The 16,729-nt window shown below is 37.9% G+C and overlaps 1 protein-coding gene across 1 annotated transcript in view; it reads left to right on the forward strand.

Annotated features, from left to right (window-relative positions):
- CXADR (CXADR cell adhesion molecule) overlaps positions 1-10,590 on the forward strand; it is a 43,252-nt gene extending 32,662 nt beyond the window's left edge. The window contains exons 4-7 of the mRNA XM_081063593.1: positions 3,145-3,300; positions 4,220-4,342; positions 4,863-5,001; positions 6,282-10,590. Coding sequence (XP_080919719.1) covers positions 3,145-3,300; positions 4,220-4,342; positions 4,863-5,001; positions 6,282-6,546 — 683 coding nt within the window. The 3' untranslated portion in view covers positions 6,547-10,590. The remainder of the gene's footprint in view (positions 1-3,144; positions 3,301-4,219; positions 4,343-4,862; positions 5,002-6,281) is intronic.
- Positions 10,591-16,729: the final 6,139 nt, after the last annotated feature.

The raw sequence follows: 16,729 nt of genomic DNA on the forward strand, positions 1-16,729 counted from the left end.
GCACCTCCTGCAACTAAAGATTGAAAATGGCAACTGGACTTGGAGCTGAGCTGCACCCTCTACAACTAGATTGAAGGACAATGACTTGGAGCTGATGGGCCCTGGAGAAATATGCTCTTCCCCAATATTCCCCAATAAAACTTTTAAAACAAAAAAGGGTATACATATTTTTGGCACCCTCTGTATATGGAGCACAGTGTTACTAAATTGGTGGGTCAGGTCAAGTACTTGCATCTTACGGTCATGTACCCTTACCTGAGAAGAACTGCTAGCTGTGCTAATGACCGGGGAGGCAACTGTTCTGAGAACAATGGCTAGGTATCCTGGAACCCTAGACCAAAGGGACATTAGGGGATAAAACTTCATCTGTGTCCCTTTGTGGTTTTATCTTTTGATCCAGCCAAGTGCCGTGGATGAAGAGTTCATCTTCGCTGTGGTATGGTGGTTGGGGTTGGCATATAGAAAGAAGACTTGTACTTTCTCCTCTTAATGGAAAGCAGGTGGCCCCTCCAATGTGACACTCCAAAACCAGTGTTAGTAAAGTACTGTTCTGTTGTGGGTGGAGTACTTTAAGATCTCAAACTCAGTGGGGCCCTGAATCTCCTAAGCAGCCACTTTAAGTAACTGCTCATTTGTTGGAAACGTTTGGTGTATGGGAAAGGGTCATTTTCAGTAGAAAAGATGAGAGTTAGGGTTAAAATGCTGTATTACCCAGTAGATGTTTGGTATACAAAGCATTGTTTTCATATCTCACTGCTAGTTTATAGAATAAAGGATTTATTGGTAGTTTGAAGAAATAGAGAACAAGGCTCATATTGTTGAAGACTCACAGGATGAAATAATTTGCAAAACGGATTTAAACATTCAAGTTGATGTAGTCTCCAGGGCGATTGATCAGTCTGACAAAGAAATAGATTTTCTTAGGAAAACAATGCAGTTAAATGCACCTGTTGATGTTAGGGAAGCGTACAAGTAGTAACAGATGAAGGGGAGAAATACCATCAAATTTAAGAATTACCAAGAAGTGCTTGAAGAAGTGAGATCATGCCTGATAACCTTGGTTAAAGGTGTCCCACCTGGTAGGATGGATCTCTTTGGCCAGATTTGGAAAAGTTCGACAGTTTGTTTTAATGTTAAATATACATGTAGCATAAATAACCCAGCAATTACCGAGAAAAAGGAAAACATGCCAGTATCAATGTGAATGTTCATAATGGTGTAAAACTAAAACCTCACCTTTATTTATTGTTGAAGAATAAAAGCCCATCCACGACTGAAAGAAGGAAAACTAGGTCAGACTAAAGAAGAAAGTCCTGCCATTTATCAGGCGTGGAGGACAGACGCAGATACAGCCAGCAGCAGAGTTTATAGGGAACGTCGTTTCTCCTGAGGTCGTGGGGCAGCTGTAAACTAGAGGTGTCGTGCAGGGAGTCACGCGGGGTCTCTGGTCCCGCTCCCCACATAAGAACGGAGGACATGGTGGTGAGGCCAAAAAGGAACACCCACGGAGCCATAGGTAGGGGAGTCATACCACTATAGTCTCAGTGGCGGCTGGGTTGCAGACACAGGAGGCAGGAGCCATAGAATCCACAATCCACACTCCGCCACACTGCGCTTGCTAGCTTACCACGGCAGTTATGTCAGCAGCTAATGGCTAACCAGCAACAGCTGATGGTCAGCTAGTCACAGCTGATGACCATCTACTACCCGAGCCAGCACCTTTCTATGTGAGGCTGAGAGCCTGGGAAATGCTCTCTGGGGCTCTGTCCCCACAAGAGGTGATTGCTGTCACCCCAGCGTCACCCTCAAACCCACTTTGCACTGCCTGTCCTTTACTGGGGGTACTCAGTTGCTGACTGGCCCTTGTTGCCCGTTTAGTCCCAGCTTCAACTAGTCCTGCCTTAGAAACAGCGTCAGACTCAGAACCGATCTCGGCTTCTTTGAGACTCTCCTAGAATCTTTCAGAATCCCTCTTGTCTCTTGCCAGTGACATTTCCCAGCTCCTCACACTGGTCAGTCAGTCTGCTGAGGACAGGCCACGCACCTGCTGCTGGTCAGTTTAGCTACTTAGGCTTTAACAGTAACCCCACAACTGGAATCAGTGTTCACTGACAGATGAGTGGATAAGCAAATGTATGTTAGTCTGTCCATGGGATACAACTCGGCAATCAAATAATGGACTTTTTAATATGTACCAACATGAATCAGTTTCAAAAGCCCTACGATGAATTAATGCAAGACAAAAGTACATACTGCATTATTCTATTTATGTGACTCGAGACGCGGCAGAACTAACCTACAGCAGTAAAGTCTGGCCAGCGGAGCTGTAGAGAGATCAGTTGCCACCAGCACAGGGAAGGAGGAGGTTGGAGTGGTGCTTAACTGTGTGTGTGTGTGTGTGTGTGTGTGTGTGTGTGTGTGTGTGTGTGTGTTCAGCATCTGCTGAACGTGATCAACCCACACTGTTAAAATGTGTTAATTTTATTGTATATTAGGCCTTAAAAAAGTTGAAAGAAAGAGTATGAATGCCAAGGTGTTAATCCAGTGTTGGGGTGAGTTGCAGATACTGGGGTTAGCAGCCACTCTGAACAGTTACCAGAGAGACCTGGCGTATAGCCTCAGATTTATTACCTTTTTATAACACTACTCTCGGGTTAATGTAAATGTGGAATACTAATTGGTCCTTGCTGTACTAAGGGAATTGTCCGTGTTATCAGCATTCATTAATACAAACCCCCTGATTGGCACAATCACGGCACCCAGAGGGATGTGACAAGGCACATACTCCCAGAGGGCTACATGTCCAGCAGAGTAGAGGAATAGGTTAGGAATGGAGGGGGAAGCTTCCTCGAGTCTGAAGGGGTGCAGCCCACTTCATGCCTGCTTTTTTCAGGGGTGCCCCATGGAACCAGACGGGCACAGAGCTGCACCTGGGATGCCGCCAGACTTCCCTATGCAGTGGCTGCTTACCTGTTTTGTGTTGGACAAAGCTGAGAGAACTGGTGTTGACCACTTGTAGTCTTTCAGTCTTGTCAACGCAGAACCCAGGATCATGTGATGAGGCCTTGGTTGTGCAGCAAGCTTTGTGTTCAAGTATAAATTCCATTCCTTTGTATGAAGTTTTAATTTATTTTCTTTTCTCAGTTAAGCCTTCGGGTATACGATGTTACGTTGATGGATCAGAAGAAATTGGAAATGACTTTAAACTAAAATGTGAACCAAAAGAAGGTTCACTTCCATTAGAATATGCATGGCAGAAATTGTCCAACGCACAGAAAATGCCCACGTCATTGATAGCAGGTACCATTGACTATACAACTTGTACATGTGCCATTTGATTTGGGCCTAATTCTAGTAGTGTGTGTGTGTGTGTGTGTGTGTGTCCCCAAATACCTTCCCTGTTCTATACAGAACAATCGGGATCCCCTGGGAATTATTTGGTGTTTTATGACAGCTTAGTGTCATGTAGTATAGATATTTCTATAACGATTTCACTGTTTTGGGTATTATAATTGGTTTCTTTGGTATGCATTTTTTAATTGATGGTAATAGTAATAGAAAATGTTCATGAGCATGACTTACTGGCTAAGTTATTACAAGAATTGGATCTTGAGATTTTTTGCAAGATTCATGTTGAAGATGGGGTAATTTATCCATGGTGTGCCAATGAAAGCTAAATAAACCTGAAAAACACCTGTGTGGGAGTAACTAGAAAGTTACACATTGGTTAAATTTGTTTGGTAACTTTGTTACAACTGACCTGTTTTCAAACTGGTTGATCTTAAGTAGGATTTTTCTCCACCTCTGTGTCTTTTTTTCCAAACTAAGAGGCAGACTGTGTGACCCCTTCTGACTTTATATTGTATGTTCGTCCAATGTAGGGAGAGGGATGAGATAGGCTTTGCAAATCTTCCTACTGCGTCAAAGAGCTTTTGTGTCATGGAATATTTTTTTATAATCAGTGCAGCTCTGCTTCAGCTGAGACTGTGCTAAGGAGCTCATGGTTATTTTCCCCTTGATAGAAATGAACTGGTGGCACGATTGTTTGTATTCTGGAGACAGGCATTTGTGTCTCCCTGGCAGTTTGTTCTGCACCCAGCTTCAGCCTGTCTCACTGTTGCCTGGCTTGTCAAATTTAGTAGGGTTTGCCTTTACCAAAAACTCACCAATACAATCCTGTAAAAATGTGTTTTGCTCTCCCCTGCCTTTCTTTTCCTAGAAATGACTTCACCTATTATATCGGTGAAAAACGCTACTACTGAGTACTCTGGGACGTACAGCTGTACAGTCAGCAACAGAGTGGGCTCTGATCAGTGCCTGTTACGCCTGGATGTGGTTCCTCGTAAGTGTATTTCTTCTGTCTGTTGTGATGACATCCGTTTACCTTTGGTTCAGTCAGCAAGTGTGCATTGATGGCAAGTGGGTACTAACTGTGAACAAAGTACTCTGAGGCTTAGTCATTCGCTTTCCAAAATCGTGGAAAGGAAAAATGACATTTTATTCATAAAACCTTCATTGTTGTAGCGACATTAAGAAGATAAGAGCTGTCAACTGTTACACCACATTTAGCCATTATAAGTACAAGCTATTTAGAGTATTCTTGTATCCCAACCAAGATAGCTGGGAATATTAAAATCTTTTAATCTGGTTTTTATCACTTTCATGCTTGAAAGAGATTATACTGTTCAGATGAAAGTTCTTTTCGTGGATTTTTCCCCTGGACCAAAAATAGCTAATTGATTTGTCACTTAAAGTTAATATATGCAAGGAAATCATTCTGTCAATATGTATCCTTACCTTCTGTATGACTTGCTATGGTGTTTTTTACTATTCATTATTTTCTTATGAACATCTTATTCTAGCTTCAAATAGAGCCGGAACAATTGCAGGAGCTATTATAGGAACTTTGCTTGCTCTAGTGTTGATTGGTCTGATCATCTTTTGCTGTCATAAAAAGCGCAGAGAAAAAAAATATGAAAAGGAAGTTCATCATGATATCAGGTAATAAGTGACATAAGAATTGACTGATGTATACTAAGTTTATGTCTCTAACGCATTAGTTCTCAATCATCCAAAGCATTCACCCCTGTGACAATTAGGTAAAAGCTATAGCTCTTCTCCTCGATCCATTTAAAGCTTTTACTTGTCAGTTTCAAGTGTGTAGCTCCAACCAACCTCCTGCGTGCCCCACCTCTTGAACTCCTCCAGTTTCAGACCCTATTTTAAGAACCACTGCAGAATGACTTATCTCAGAACTGTCTGCTTTCTCCCAGGAAAGTGCAGACGTGAGGTTTTCGAAAACATGGACCAGAGGTTGAGGTTTTAAAAAAAAAAACAGACCTGAGTGTATCAAGTGACACAGGTAGTTTTATAGAACTATTGGTAATGTGATTTTTTTTTTTTTTTTTAGAATATTCTGAACCAGGGGTGTCCAAACTTTTTTCAACGTTTTTTACCAAGGGCCACTCACTCGAGGTGAAGTACGTATTGCCTCACCTGGTTTATTTAAGTAAACTAAATATATTTTTGGAATTTGCTGTGGGCCAATTAACAACGAATTGCTGGCCACAGTTAGCCCGCAGGCCGCAGTTTTGACACCCCTGTTCTAAACCAACAGACCTTAACTAAAAGTGCACATTGGATTATAGAATTTTAAAAAATAATAACAGATGACTTAAATAACATCAGGAATTTGACATTTGCTAGGCATGGGGTGGGGTCTGGGCACTTGTATTTTTGAAATGCACCAGAGGTAATTCAGATATATATATTCTTTTGTCAGTCCTTGGTATGAACATTCTTATTCCTAGTTTTCACAGACTTGAATCGGCTAAGTTTTTAGCTCAGGTTTTAGATAAGTAACTTTTATAACAAAAAGGATTTTTTTTTTTTTGATAGAAATATATCTGTAGGTATTAGTGCTTTATCAACTGTAAAGTGTTACATGGCTCTAATTAGATTATCTTGACTAGTGATACTAGAACATGAAATTAAAATTATTTGTTCCTTGTAAGACAACATTATAGAATCATAAATTCTTAGAAAAAAACCCATTTCATTACATGTGAAGATTCATACTCTGTAAATGATATGGGACAAATACACAGTTCATAACGTTATGCTTTATTGTGCTTGCTCTTTTTTGTGTCACACACACTTTTATATACTTAGTGTTTAAGTAAAGGCTCTTCCCTCACCCCCACCCATGATTAGGATGTTTCGTGATTGTAAGTTTTTAGAAACTTATTCTTTGAGCTTATATTAGGATCTTTGCTTTCTAGGGAAGACGTGCCTCCTCCAAAGAGCCGGACGTCCACTGCCAGAAGCTACATCGGCAGCAATCACTCGTCCCTAGGATCCATGTCTCCTTCCAACATGGAAGGATATTCCAAGACTCAGTATAACCAGGTGCCAAGTGAAGACTTTGAGCGTGCTCCTCAGAGTCCGACTCTCCCCCCCACTAAGGTAGCTGCGCCTAATCTCAGTAGGATGGGAGCAGTGCCCGTGATGATCCCAGCACAGAGCAAGGACGGCTCTATCGTGTAGAGAGCCTCCACACGTGTCATCTGTAGGCTCCGCGTTTCGTTTCTTTCGAAATATGAAAACATATTCTGGTGTAAATTTTGCTACCAGCCTCAAAAATAGATCAAAAGAAGGTAACCAGAAACTGTAAGAACTATACTTCAAAAAGTTTTGTTTTAAATGCTAATGGCATTAAAGTTACTGAGGACAAATTCACCATCTGAAAAGGATTTCCTGGAAAAGGTTGATTTTATAGGTTTCTCAATATTAATACTAAGTAACATGTAGCACTTTGAATATGAAATCACAGGTAAATGAATTGGTGAACTTAAACATGCACACCAAGTTGATACTTGAATCATCGAAAGTGGTACTTTATAATTTCTACCATTATTTTTAGGATGCCCTTTTAAACTAATTTATGACTCTGTAGTACCCCCAAATTGATAAAGGATCATTTGTGGCAAAACACACTGATATGCATGTTTGTTCTTATTTTTGTAACTTCTTGGAAAACTAAATGTGTTTGGAATAGCTCTAGTAACAGAAAACACCACAGTGTTCCAGAAATTACTAGTTTTACTTTCTCGTCGTTCATAAACCTTGTCTATGAAATGATTTTTTAAGTATTTAATTAATAAACTGCTACAGGCAACAAGGACATAGTAACCTCTTTTATCTGCTAAAATGGATTCATTTAGAAAATGTGCTGTTAGCTGGAATACATAGAGCAATGACATTAGTGAGTGGTGCAATAGTGAGGATGGATTTGGGTGATGAGTAATTGATACCTGGAGGCCTGTGGTGGTCTTCAAAACAGTGACCAGCCAGATCAAGGATGGAGTATTTTGCAGTTCCCAACTAGATGCTGGCTCTCCACTTTAGGTCATATTTTTTCTAATAAGAAAAATTACAACTCATTTATTATTTGACAGATACTGATTGAAATTCCATAATTATTGGTTCTAAATTAAAATTTTATTTTCTGGTTCAGTGTTGTCTTTTGATGGTGTTGCATGTTAAATGTTCTAGAAACATGTAATTCTAAATTTGCCTTCTTGAATGCAGTTACTGGAGGACGTTTTCTTCATAGACTCAATGATGAAATACATGTTAAGCTAGTTAAGTGTCCTCCATCAGTTCTGTGTTTCAGACTTGGGAGGATGTACAGTTGCTATTGTATGGCCAACGTGTCTTCGTGTAGTTGCAGAAAATCAAGTTGAGCTTTGAAAAATTTGAGTCTTAGTTTTGTGACAGTGATTTATTCTTAAAAAAAAAAAAAAAAAAGGAAAGGAAAAGAAGTAAAAGGAATACTCCTAACTGCCAAATGTGTTAAACACTTGTAGTAAAAGAAAGTGAATTTATTGTATTCCCTTAAGATTGTGAGGGAGTGTGGATATAGTAGAATGAGCCAACAGTTTCTTTATAGTAAATAAATCCTGCAATAAATTATTTCACTAGCTCTAAAACCTTTTCCCTAGATTTTAGTAGGGAGTTGGTTTCTGCTAATCTCTTTGGGTGCTGCGGTGGTACATGCTACATTATAAATTAATGTTGGCATGAATTTATGATTAGGAAGAGTATTGTGTACACTTTTTATTGGTAAATTTAAGCTGAATGTGTAATGGATTAGTGTATAGTTTTACACATTTGGAAGCATTTTTTAAACAGGTTTTTAACCTTACATAATATTGCTTTTATACTTGTGTTAACATTTCATCTGTGCCTTTTTGGTAATTTAATTTTTATTATGAAATTTCTGGTGCCTATGAGCTAGCTATCACCTGGAAGGTGCTTAGAGGTGAAGGTACTGTTCATAAAAATGCATCACTGTGACACCTTTCTATCCTCATACTTTCAATCTTGCCTCCTCCTCTTTTCTGTTCTTTATGGATGTTAACTGATTGCGTTATTCATAAAGATTTTTAAATTTCAGCATCCCCAATACGCTTTGTGTTTCTGATTTTATAACAGTAACTATTTTTTAATACCAGATGTCTGGTCTGTTTTATATGAATAAAACTTATAAGATATTATAAGAATAAATAACAGCACAAACTTTAATAAAATGTTTGGTGCTTTCTATTTCCCCTTTTCATGTAATGAAGATTATGCGATGTAAGTGGAAATTACTGCAAAAAATGGACATATGGAAGGCCTTCCTTCCCTTAGACTTCACTGTAAGTCTAGAATTTATAAGTAAATCAGAATCTCTTCCAGAAGCTCTTTCGATTCAGGTCCATACCACCTACTACCTGAGAAATGGGCTCATAAAAAATTAGCGGTGTAACCAGAAGAGATCTATTGGGCGTGATGATGTTTACAGGACAGAATTCAGTTTTAGGCTATGTTTCCAGCGACTCTCATTGTAAATTTCAGTCAATTCAAAAGTTAGTACTGATAACTTCCTAAACAATTCCCACTGATAATTTCAGTTGAAACAGAGAACAAATATTTGTTCTAGAATCACTATTGATAATATCAAGCAATTCAACAAAAAATTGTTACTCAGGCATTTCCATTAGAGCTAAACAACATCAGTCCAGGACGGCACTGCATCTTCGAGGCAGAACCATTTGATTCCACTTTACATCTAAGAGACGCGACACCATCTTGTGTTGACTTACATGGGATAACTTGGAAGGAAGAGATACCGGAGAGGATGCAGTTCTGTGCTTTGAATATGCAGTTTACAGGTGCTCTTTTTCTTATTGGCATTCTTACTAATATTCCCCTCCCCCTACACCCCCCACGTCCCTAAATCTTATTGCTTACACTGACTAATTATTCCGGGGAAATAACTTACTTTAAATTTGACCTATATGCAATGGAGTCATCACAGTGGAAGCACAGCCTGAGTGTGTTGTAGGGGGAACTTAAATCAAGAAACACTATTAAGATTATCAGTATGGATTAATACCTAATTTTACTTAAACGATAATCTTCAAAATTGAGTTCCAGAAATTTAGAGCATAGTGAAGGGGCAAGTAAATATTTTGATTACGTATAAAAAAGAATCTCATTGCATGAAATTGTGTATCAAATTCTGTAATGTATGGCTTTTTTAAACAGCCGTTCTTTTTGTGTGCGTGCAGCATGTAAATTTGAAATTATGTGAATGTTTATAATTTTTTTTCTAATCTCTTTTCATCTCTAGTGTTTCAGATGCCTAATTCCAGTGTGAACAGAAAAGGTCCATATCATGTAGTTAATGCTTTGATGTGTCATGTAAGGAATAGTTTGTAGAAAATGTTGGCACCATTTTAACTTTTTAGTGGCTTGTGACAATATATAATGTACATATATCTTTGTAATATTCCTGTGTTTAGTATAAATGTTCTGGGCAAGTTTTAATATTTCGAATGTCTTTGGATATTCTTTCAATAAAGGCAACATGTTCTGTAGTTGGATTTTTTACTCATGTGCCTATTTTGACACTAAAATATGGTCCATAACTGAGCACATATTCTACTTGTGTTATAGAAGCAGGGAAGAATAATGAATTTGTGGATTGCAGTTCTGCTTATCTTTTGGATAGTAACACTACCAAATGTATTATCTTATGGGTGTAATACCAGCAGATATCTTATGGATGTAACACCAGCAAATATATTATTTTATGGATAGTAACACCAGCAAATATTTGCTGCATCTGGCTTCTCATTATTAAAATCAAGTTTTACAGAATACCATGTTCTGTAATTTAAGAGTGTGGTGAATATCAGCTCGGTTTGGTTTTGATCATGAACAAACACTAAAGGTTCCAATCAAGGAAGAACTTTGTGTTTTCTACTAACATGACACAAGTGTTAAGAGAACCACAATTCACTGATTCACTTATTCTCATCCCAAACTGTGAACTTTTGTAGTAAATGCACTTGTACTACTGAGAAAAAAATATTTTGACACTTCACATATGCAAGTAGAGAATTGATACTCTCTGTTTCAATAATGACTTTTGTATTTAAAATTTTTGGGTTAAATATCCAATGGTGCAGATTTTGAAATTCACAAAATTTGGTTAAAAACCCAAGAACTTGCTCTAGTTTTGTGACGTTGTGTACTTTTAAAATAAAATCAAGAAAGTAGTTTTCTGACTCATGGTGTGTTTTCACTGTGCCTTTTTAAAAATGTCTACTTTATAAAGCTTCAATATGCTGTTCCTGCTTTTCTGAGTGAAGGTTGCGTTCACCTACCCCTGCATACTTTATTAAACAATAAAGATCAGAACAATCACACATCAGTGAAAACATGTCAAACATGCATATATATTTCCCCACTCCTGTGCATTTATGACAGGTATGTAATTGAGGCTGAAACTTCCAAAAGTCTGTGATCATTTCATAGTGTTTTACAGTATAAACTCCAGAGTTTTTCAGTTGCATTAAAAAATGCATGGATATATGTATTAAGTACCTATCTGGTTATAGTTTAAAGCTGTTTTCTTTGACTCTAAATATGATTTCAGAAAAAAAAACGGATCAGGTAGTAATGCTTCTGTAAGAAGACATTTTGAGGAATATTTTGTTTATACTATAGTTTCTCAACCTCGGCAATTCTAACATTTTGGGCTGGATAATTCTTTGTTGTGCGGGACCGTCCTGTGCATTGTAGGTTGTCTAGTAACATCCCTGGCCTCTACCTACTAGATGCCAGTGGTATTCATCTCTCCTCCCCCAGATCTGCTAACCAGATGTGTCCAAACATACCAAATGTCCACTGGAGTGGGGGGCAACATTGCCCCCAGGTTGAGAACCACTGGTAGTTATACTATGAAACTTTTTACTCAGAGTTTAAAAGGAGAAAACCATAGGCCTTGAAGTCAGACATGTTTGAACACCACTCTTACGTAGCTTCAGTTTTCTAGTGCTTAAAATACCTGCATCACGGGGATGCTGGAAGGTTTTAAAGAAATAGAATTGATACAATAAAAAGTCTCTGCATTTGTCCCTGGTAGCTAGGATGCTTATAATGATACATTATATTTTTTCAAAGAACCAAGATTACAATAAAATATGCTAAGTGAAGCTGTATAATTTTTTTTTTTTAAAGATTTTTTGTTGTTGTTGGGGAATGGGTACAGGACTTTATTGGGGAACAGTGTGTACTTCCAGGACTTTTTTTTTTTTCCAAGTCAAGTTGTTGTCCTTTCAGTCTTAGTTGTGGAGGGCGCAGCTTAGCTCCAGGTCCGGTTGCCATTGCTAGTTGCAGGGGGCGCAGCCCATCATCCCTTGTGGGAGTCGAAGCGGCAACCTTGTGGTTGAGAGGACGAGCTCCAACCAACTGAGCCATCCGGGAGCTCAGTGGCAGCTCAGCTCAAGGTGTCGTGTTCAATCTTAGTTGCAGGGGGCGCAGCCCACCATCCCTTGCGGGACTCGAGGAATTGAACTGGCAGCCTTGTTGTTGAGAGCCCACTGGCTCATGTGGGAATCAAACCGGCAGCCTTCGGAGTTAGGAGCACGGAACTCTAACCGCCTGAGCCACCAGGCCGGCCCGAAGCCGTATAATTTAATGTCTTTAGTTTAGACTATATTTTAATCCTGCAACTCTAACGGCCAGATCATATTTTTGGTTAATTAAATACCAAACGGCAAAACTGAGGAAATGGAAACAAAACTGAATATAATGTGTTATTAAATAAGTTTTAGTTTTAAGTCTAAGGCATAATCAAATGTAATTTCTAAATGCAATGAAAGGAAATAGTGAAAAGATCAGGAAGGCAGTTTTGTTAAGTGATTTGTTGTTTTGTTATTTTTCTGAATTTGACAACTAGAAAAGAAATAGTTATTTTCCTAAGGTAACTACAGAAAAAGAATTTCTGGAGTTATTAATGAAGAACCGAGAAATAAATTTCAGTTCAGTTAACCCAGGACTAGGTCCATGATCAGTTTTTCATTTCACTGTGGAGCTGTGAAAATTCTAACTAATGGAGGACGAGAGGTGGGAGAAGACACAGGAAATTACAGAAGCCTGATGTCAGTCTCCAACAAAGTCATCGTGATCTTGTCTTTCCCAGTTCTACTGGATTAGTTGTCTTAAAATTTAAGTATGAGCATATTAAAAACCAGATCATCTTAATGTGATATAAAGGGTCATAGCCCATTCCATTTTCTGTGGTGGATTTCTCCACACCTCTGGGTCCACCTCTAGGTGCTTGCTGGGAGCTGGGGTTTCAAACCTTTGTGAACATGTGATTTCCTCTACAAGAGAACAGCCTCTCCTGTTGACCTGCCCAGTGCATATTTGCCCTGCAAGTATAAGTCCAAACTCCACCTCCTCTGACTCATTTTTCCTGGTCCCTCACAAGCTAACTTGGGGATGCGTCTGGGCCCTCAATATTGCCGGTGTAGGTTTTTCATGGCACGCAGTGTTTTATACTAATTATTTAACATACTCAATATATCCCCTTTATGAGCTTGAACCTGGTTTATTCACCTTTATCCCCAGTTCCTAACTGGTTGGCATATTGCTCAGTAAATAATGAGTTTTTAGAAAGGAAATGGCACTGAGAGCAAATATGCATTCAAAAAGTTTGCATCATATGTTCTGCAAGACAACTGGTCTAGTTTCTTCCCACAGGGCATTATCGAGAAAAAGGGTGAGTTGAGTACGTGTGGTGAGGGGAAGGTGCACAACGCTTAAAAAGGTAACTTGCACAAAACAATGGGTTGACCTGACTCAGTAGGAGCCAACTTAAACCTAATTATTATAAAAACCTCGAGAAGCAGAGAAACATTTTAGAAATAAGTTTCTAAAACGCTCCTCAGAGATTCTGACTAGGTCTGGGATAAAGTCGGACTTTTTCTCTCCCAGGCTTGTTTCACTGCTCTCCACTACCATACTTACTCGTTTATATTTCCAAATGCATATATATTTTTTCCAAAGCTTTATACACTTGTTTCTCTAATTTAAAGAATCCTCAGATCATTCTATATCTGCATCTATTATCTGTACATCTACCTAAAACTTTATTTTCAAAACTAATATTTACATCACAATGATACCCTTTTTAACTTACATAACCAGTCTCCAATTGATGGCCATTTAAATTGACTTCATCTTTTTGATATAATGAGTGATATTACAAGCAGTGTATTTGTATTTACATCATTTTGCATGTGTAAACACATCTTTAAGGTAAGTTTCTAGGAAGGGAGGTGGTGCTGAGTAAAATATTTTGATAGCTAATGTTAAAATACCTTAAGTGTAGCAGCTTACGCTTGCAATGGATGAGTGCTTATCGCCACCGCCCCAAATCCTGATAGTACTCATCCAACTTTGTCTTTCCGGATCTCTGAAAAGAAAATTATCTCATGGTTTAAAATTCTGTAACTTGTTCAGTTGACCATCACATGTATTCCCATAATAGTATGTTTCTTCTTCATTTATCTTTGGTTTTTTCATGTTTCTGGAGTTTCTGCCCAGAGCAGTTTTATAGAATCAGCACAAACTAATGAGAATTAGTTATCTTGTATTTGAAAAGATGTGTGTGGGTCATGTGTTAGGTCAGCTGTCATACACTATTCCAAGCTGAATGTTGGCTAGTTGGCACTGTGCTTTTAATATTGGTAAGTAGGACACTTTTCCTCTCACATTGTCCCAGAAATGTCATCAGTTGAGAACATTTCTAGGAACAGGATGACTGCAATTCTGAGCGAGATAAGATCCCAATGATCTGCAACCTGTTGGAAAATCAGTCCTCCAGCACTCATCCTCCACCAGTCTTTTGATCTGCTGACAAGGGGACATTTTATGTGTTCACAGAAACAAAAGAACACGAAAATACGTGAAAGGAAATGTTATCTCTGCCCTGCCAACTAAGATACTATCGGATATGTCCAGGACAAAGTAAAGATGGGCTGTATGGTAGCCCAACAGGACTTTGTGAACATGTTTATGTGGGTTTGATTTAAACTTTCTGTAATATGGGCAAAAGATTTGTGATAGTTAAGAAAATTTATATAGCAGTTCAAATTTTATAAAAACAAAAAACCCCCAAAATATCCATAGGCTATATGTTACCTAGTTCAGTATCATTTTACGTAAAAAATCCATTCAGAAAGACCACATAGGAACAAAATCAGGTCTCCTGATTCCTGGTTTAGTATTTTTCTAGTAACCTCAAGTCCTTGGCAGGCCCCGGTAAGAACAAAATGAAAGGCAAGAAGGAAAGAGTTGGAGAGTGTGGCGCTTTCTCACCTCCCTCTGCTCCCGGCAACACCAGCCGAGAAGGCCTGTGAAAGACCAGACTCTGGCCTACACAGATGCCCAGAACACATGGTGGCCCCAGTGGAGTGTATGATTGACAAGAGTCTGCTTTGATTGGTACCCTACCTGTTTATGCTTATGTTGATTAATTTGAGTAAATTATACATATCAACTGTACTAGATACAGTGAAGACAACATACCTGAGGAAATGGTTCTGCTGGCACACTCCTTCAAAAAAGACACCAAACTTGAAGATTGATATATTACGGGTAAACGTTATGTTGAAAACAGATTAACTCCTTACCATCGACCCAAATTTTAAGAAAAATTCTTTAAAGATTTGGTGACTGGAAGTAGACTGATTTATACATTTAAAACTCTTTAAGGATATATAATTTTTAATGGTTTCCTACTTAAACCTTGATTGGCACTCTTTGTATCAGGGGAGAGATGGATTTTACTGTAAACCTGCATGCCAGTATTTATTCAAGATCCTGTATTTTAACTTGTTTTGTGTATTTCCAGATTTCATAGTATCAAGCAACACAACTGGTATTTTCAAAATTATTTATCATTAGGATCTTATTAGGTATCAACAGCAGATTTTAAGTATTATCGGTCTTATCACTGGGCTATTTAGGAAACATAAAATAGGTTTCACTTAATAACACAGATGACAGGTGAATTTATTTTTCATGTTCCACTCCCTTTACACAAAGTTCAAAATTTTAAATATACTTTACGTTTTACTCAGTAAGTTTTACTTCTTTTGAAGTGTTTGACAGATGATCTATACGATGCAAAAACAACTTTTTCCATTGAATTTAGTGAGATCAATTGTCAGTCACACTGGATGTTCTATATTGAGTTTTATAGCTTTATCAATTTGACTCTAAAAAATTTGTCTATTATTTTGTATGTGATTTCAAAAAGTTGGCAGTTCTGTTACGAGATCCATTTGTCCATTTATTTCTGGACTTGAAAGTAGTACTCTCCTCCCCTCATCCCACCCTCAACAAAGGTGGTATACTATTTAGTATATGACTGAAAAGACATATCCAAAGAGATCTGTAGCTTAATATCAAATAATAAAGATCGGTTCAATTAATGCATATACATAGGAATACCATGAAACTATTAAAAATCATGTTCTAGAAAAAAAAATGACGTAATAAAATGGTCCACATTTAAAACTGTGACCACAAAATGAATATATTTTATAACACAACAGTATGGGAGTATATGAACTAAAAGCTCCTTCTTTTAAATATCCCCATCCACTAAAATACTCAGTGGTTACTTTTGCTGAAGGGATTATAGGTGATTTAATGATCTTTGTGTTTTTAGCTATTTGTTTCCTTAAATGAGCATGACTTTTATTAACAAAATTCTAGTAAATGTTTTGTTGTATATATAACTAACTATAACATACTTAACTAAAAATATCCATTACCAATGGCCATTTCTACATGTAGACCCATGCATGGGAAAGCAATGATTTAAACTAACCACTAATGCTTTTTGTGGAGAAGGGAGATTGTAAATACAACCTTTAACTTGGAAGTTGGAAAATATCTGATGCCCTCTAGTGGCCATTTTTTAAAGATAATTTGTTTTTCATTGAAATCTAGTGTAAAATAAACCAATGGTACCAAAATCTTTATTTTCCATATGCAAAAAAAAAAAAAAACGCTCACACACTATTATTAACAGTTTAAGTGTAGCATTATTAATGGTTTAGTCTCTTTCCAACCCTCATCTCCTAAAAGCATGTGTCCTGGAGTCACACTGCCAGGGTTTGAGGCCCTGCTAGTTTAGGTCACCTGGGACAACTTACTTGAATACTCTGAGACTCACTTTCTATGGTAAACCTATTAAGTTCTATTATCATTTTTTGCACTTATTTTCACTCCTCACAATACAGTGGACAACTCTGTACATCAGTAGACACATCATTCTTGTATTGGCCTTATTTGCATACATACTGTGAGTCTCTGA

The sequence above is a fragment of the Rhinolophus hipposideros genome, assembly GCF_964194185.1.
Source record: "Rhinolophus hipposideros genome assembly, chromosome: 2".
Taxonomy (NCBI): Eukaryota; Metazoa; Chordata; class Mammalia; order Chiroptera; family Rhinolophidae; genus Rhinolophus; species Rhinolophus hipposideros.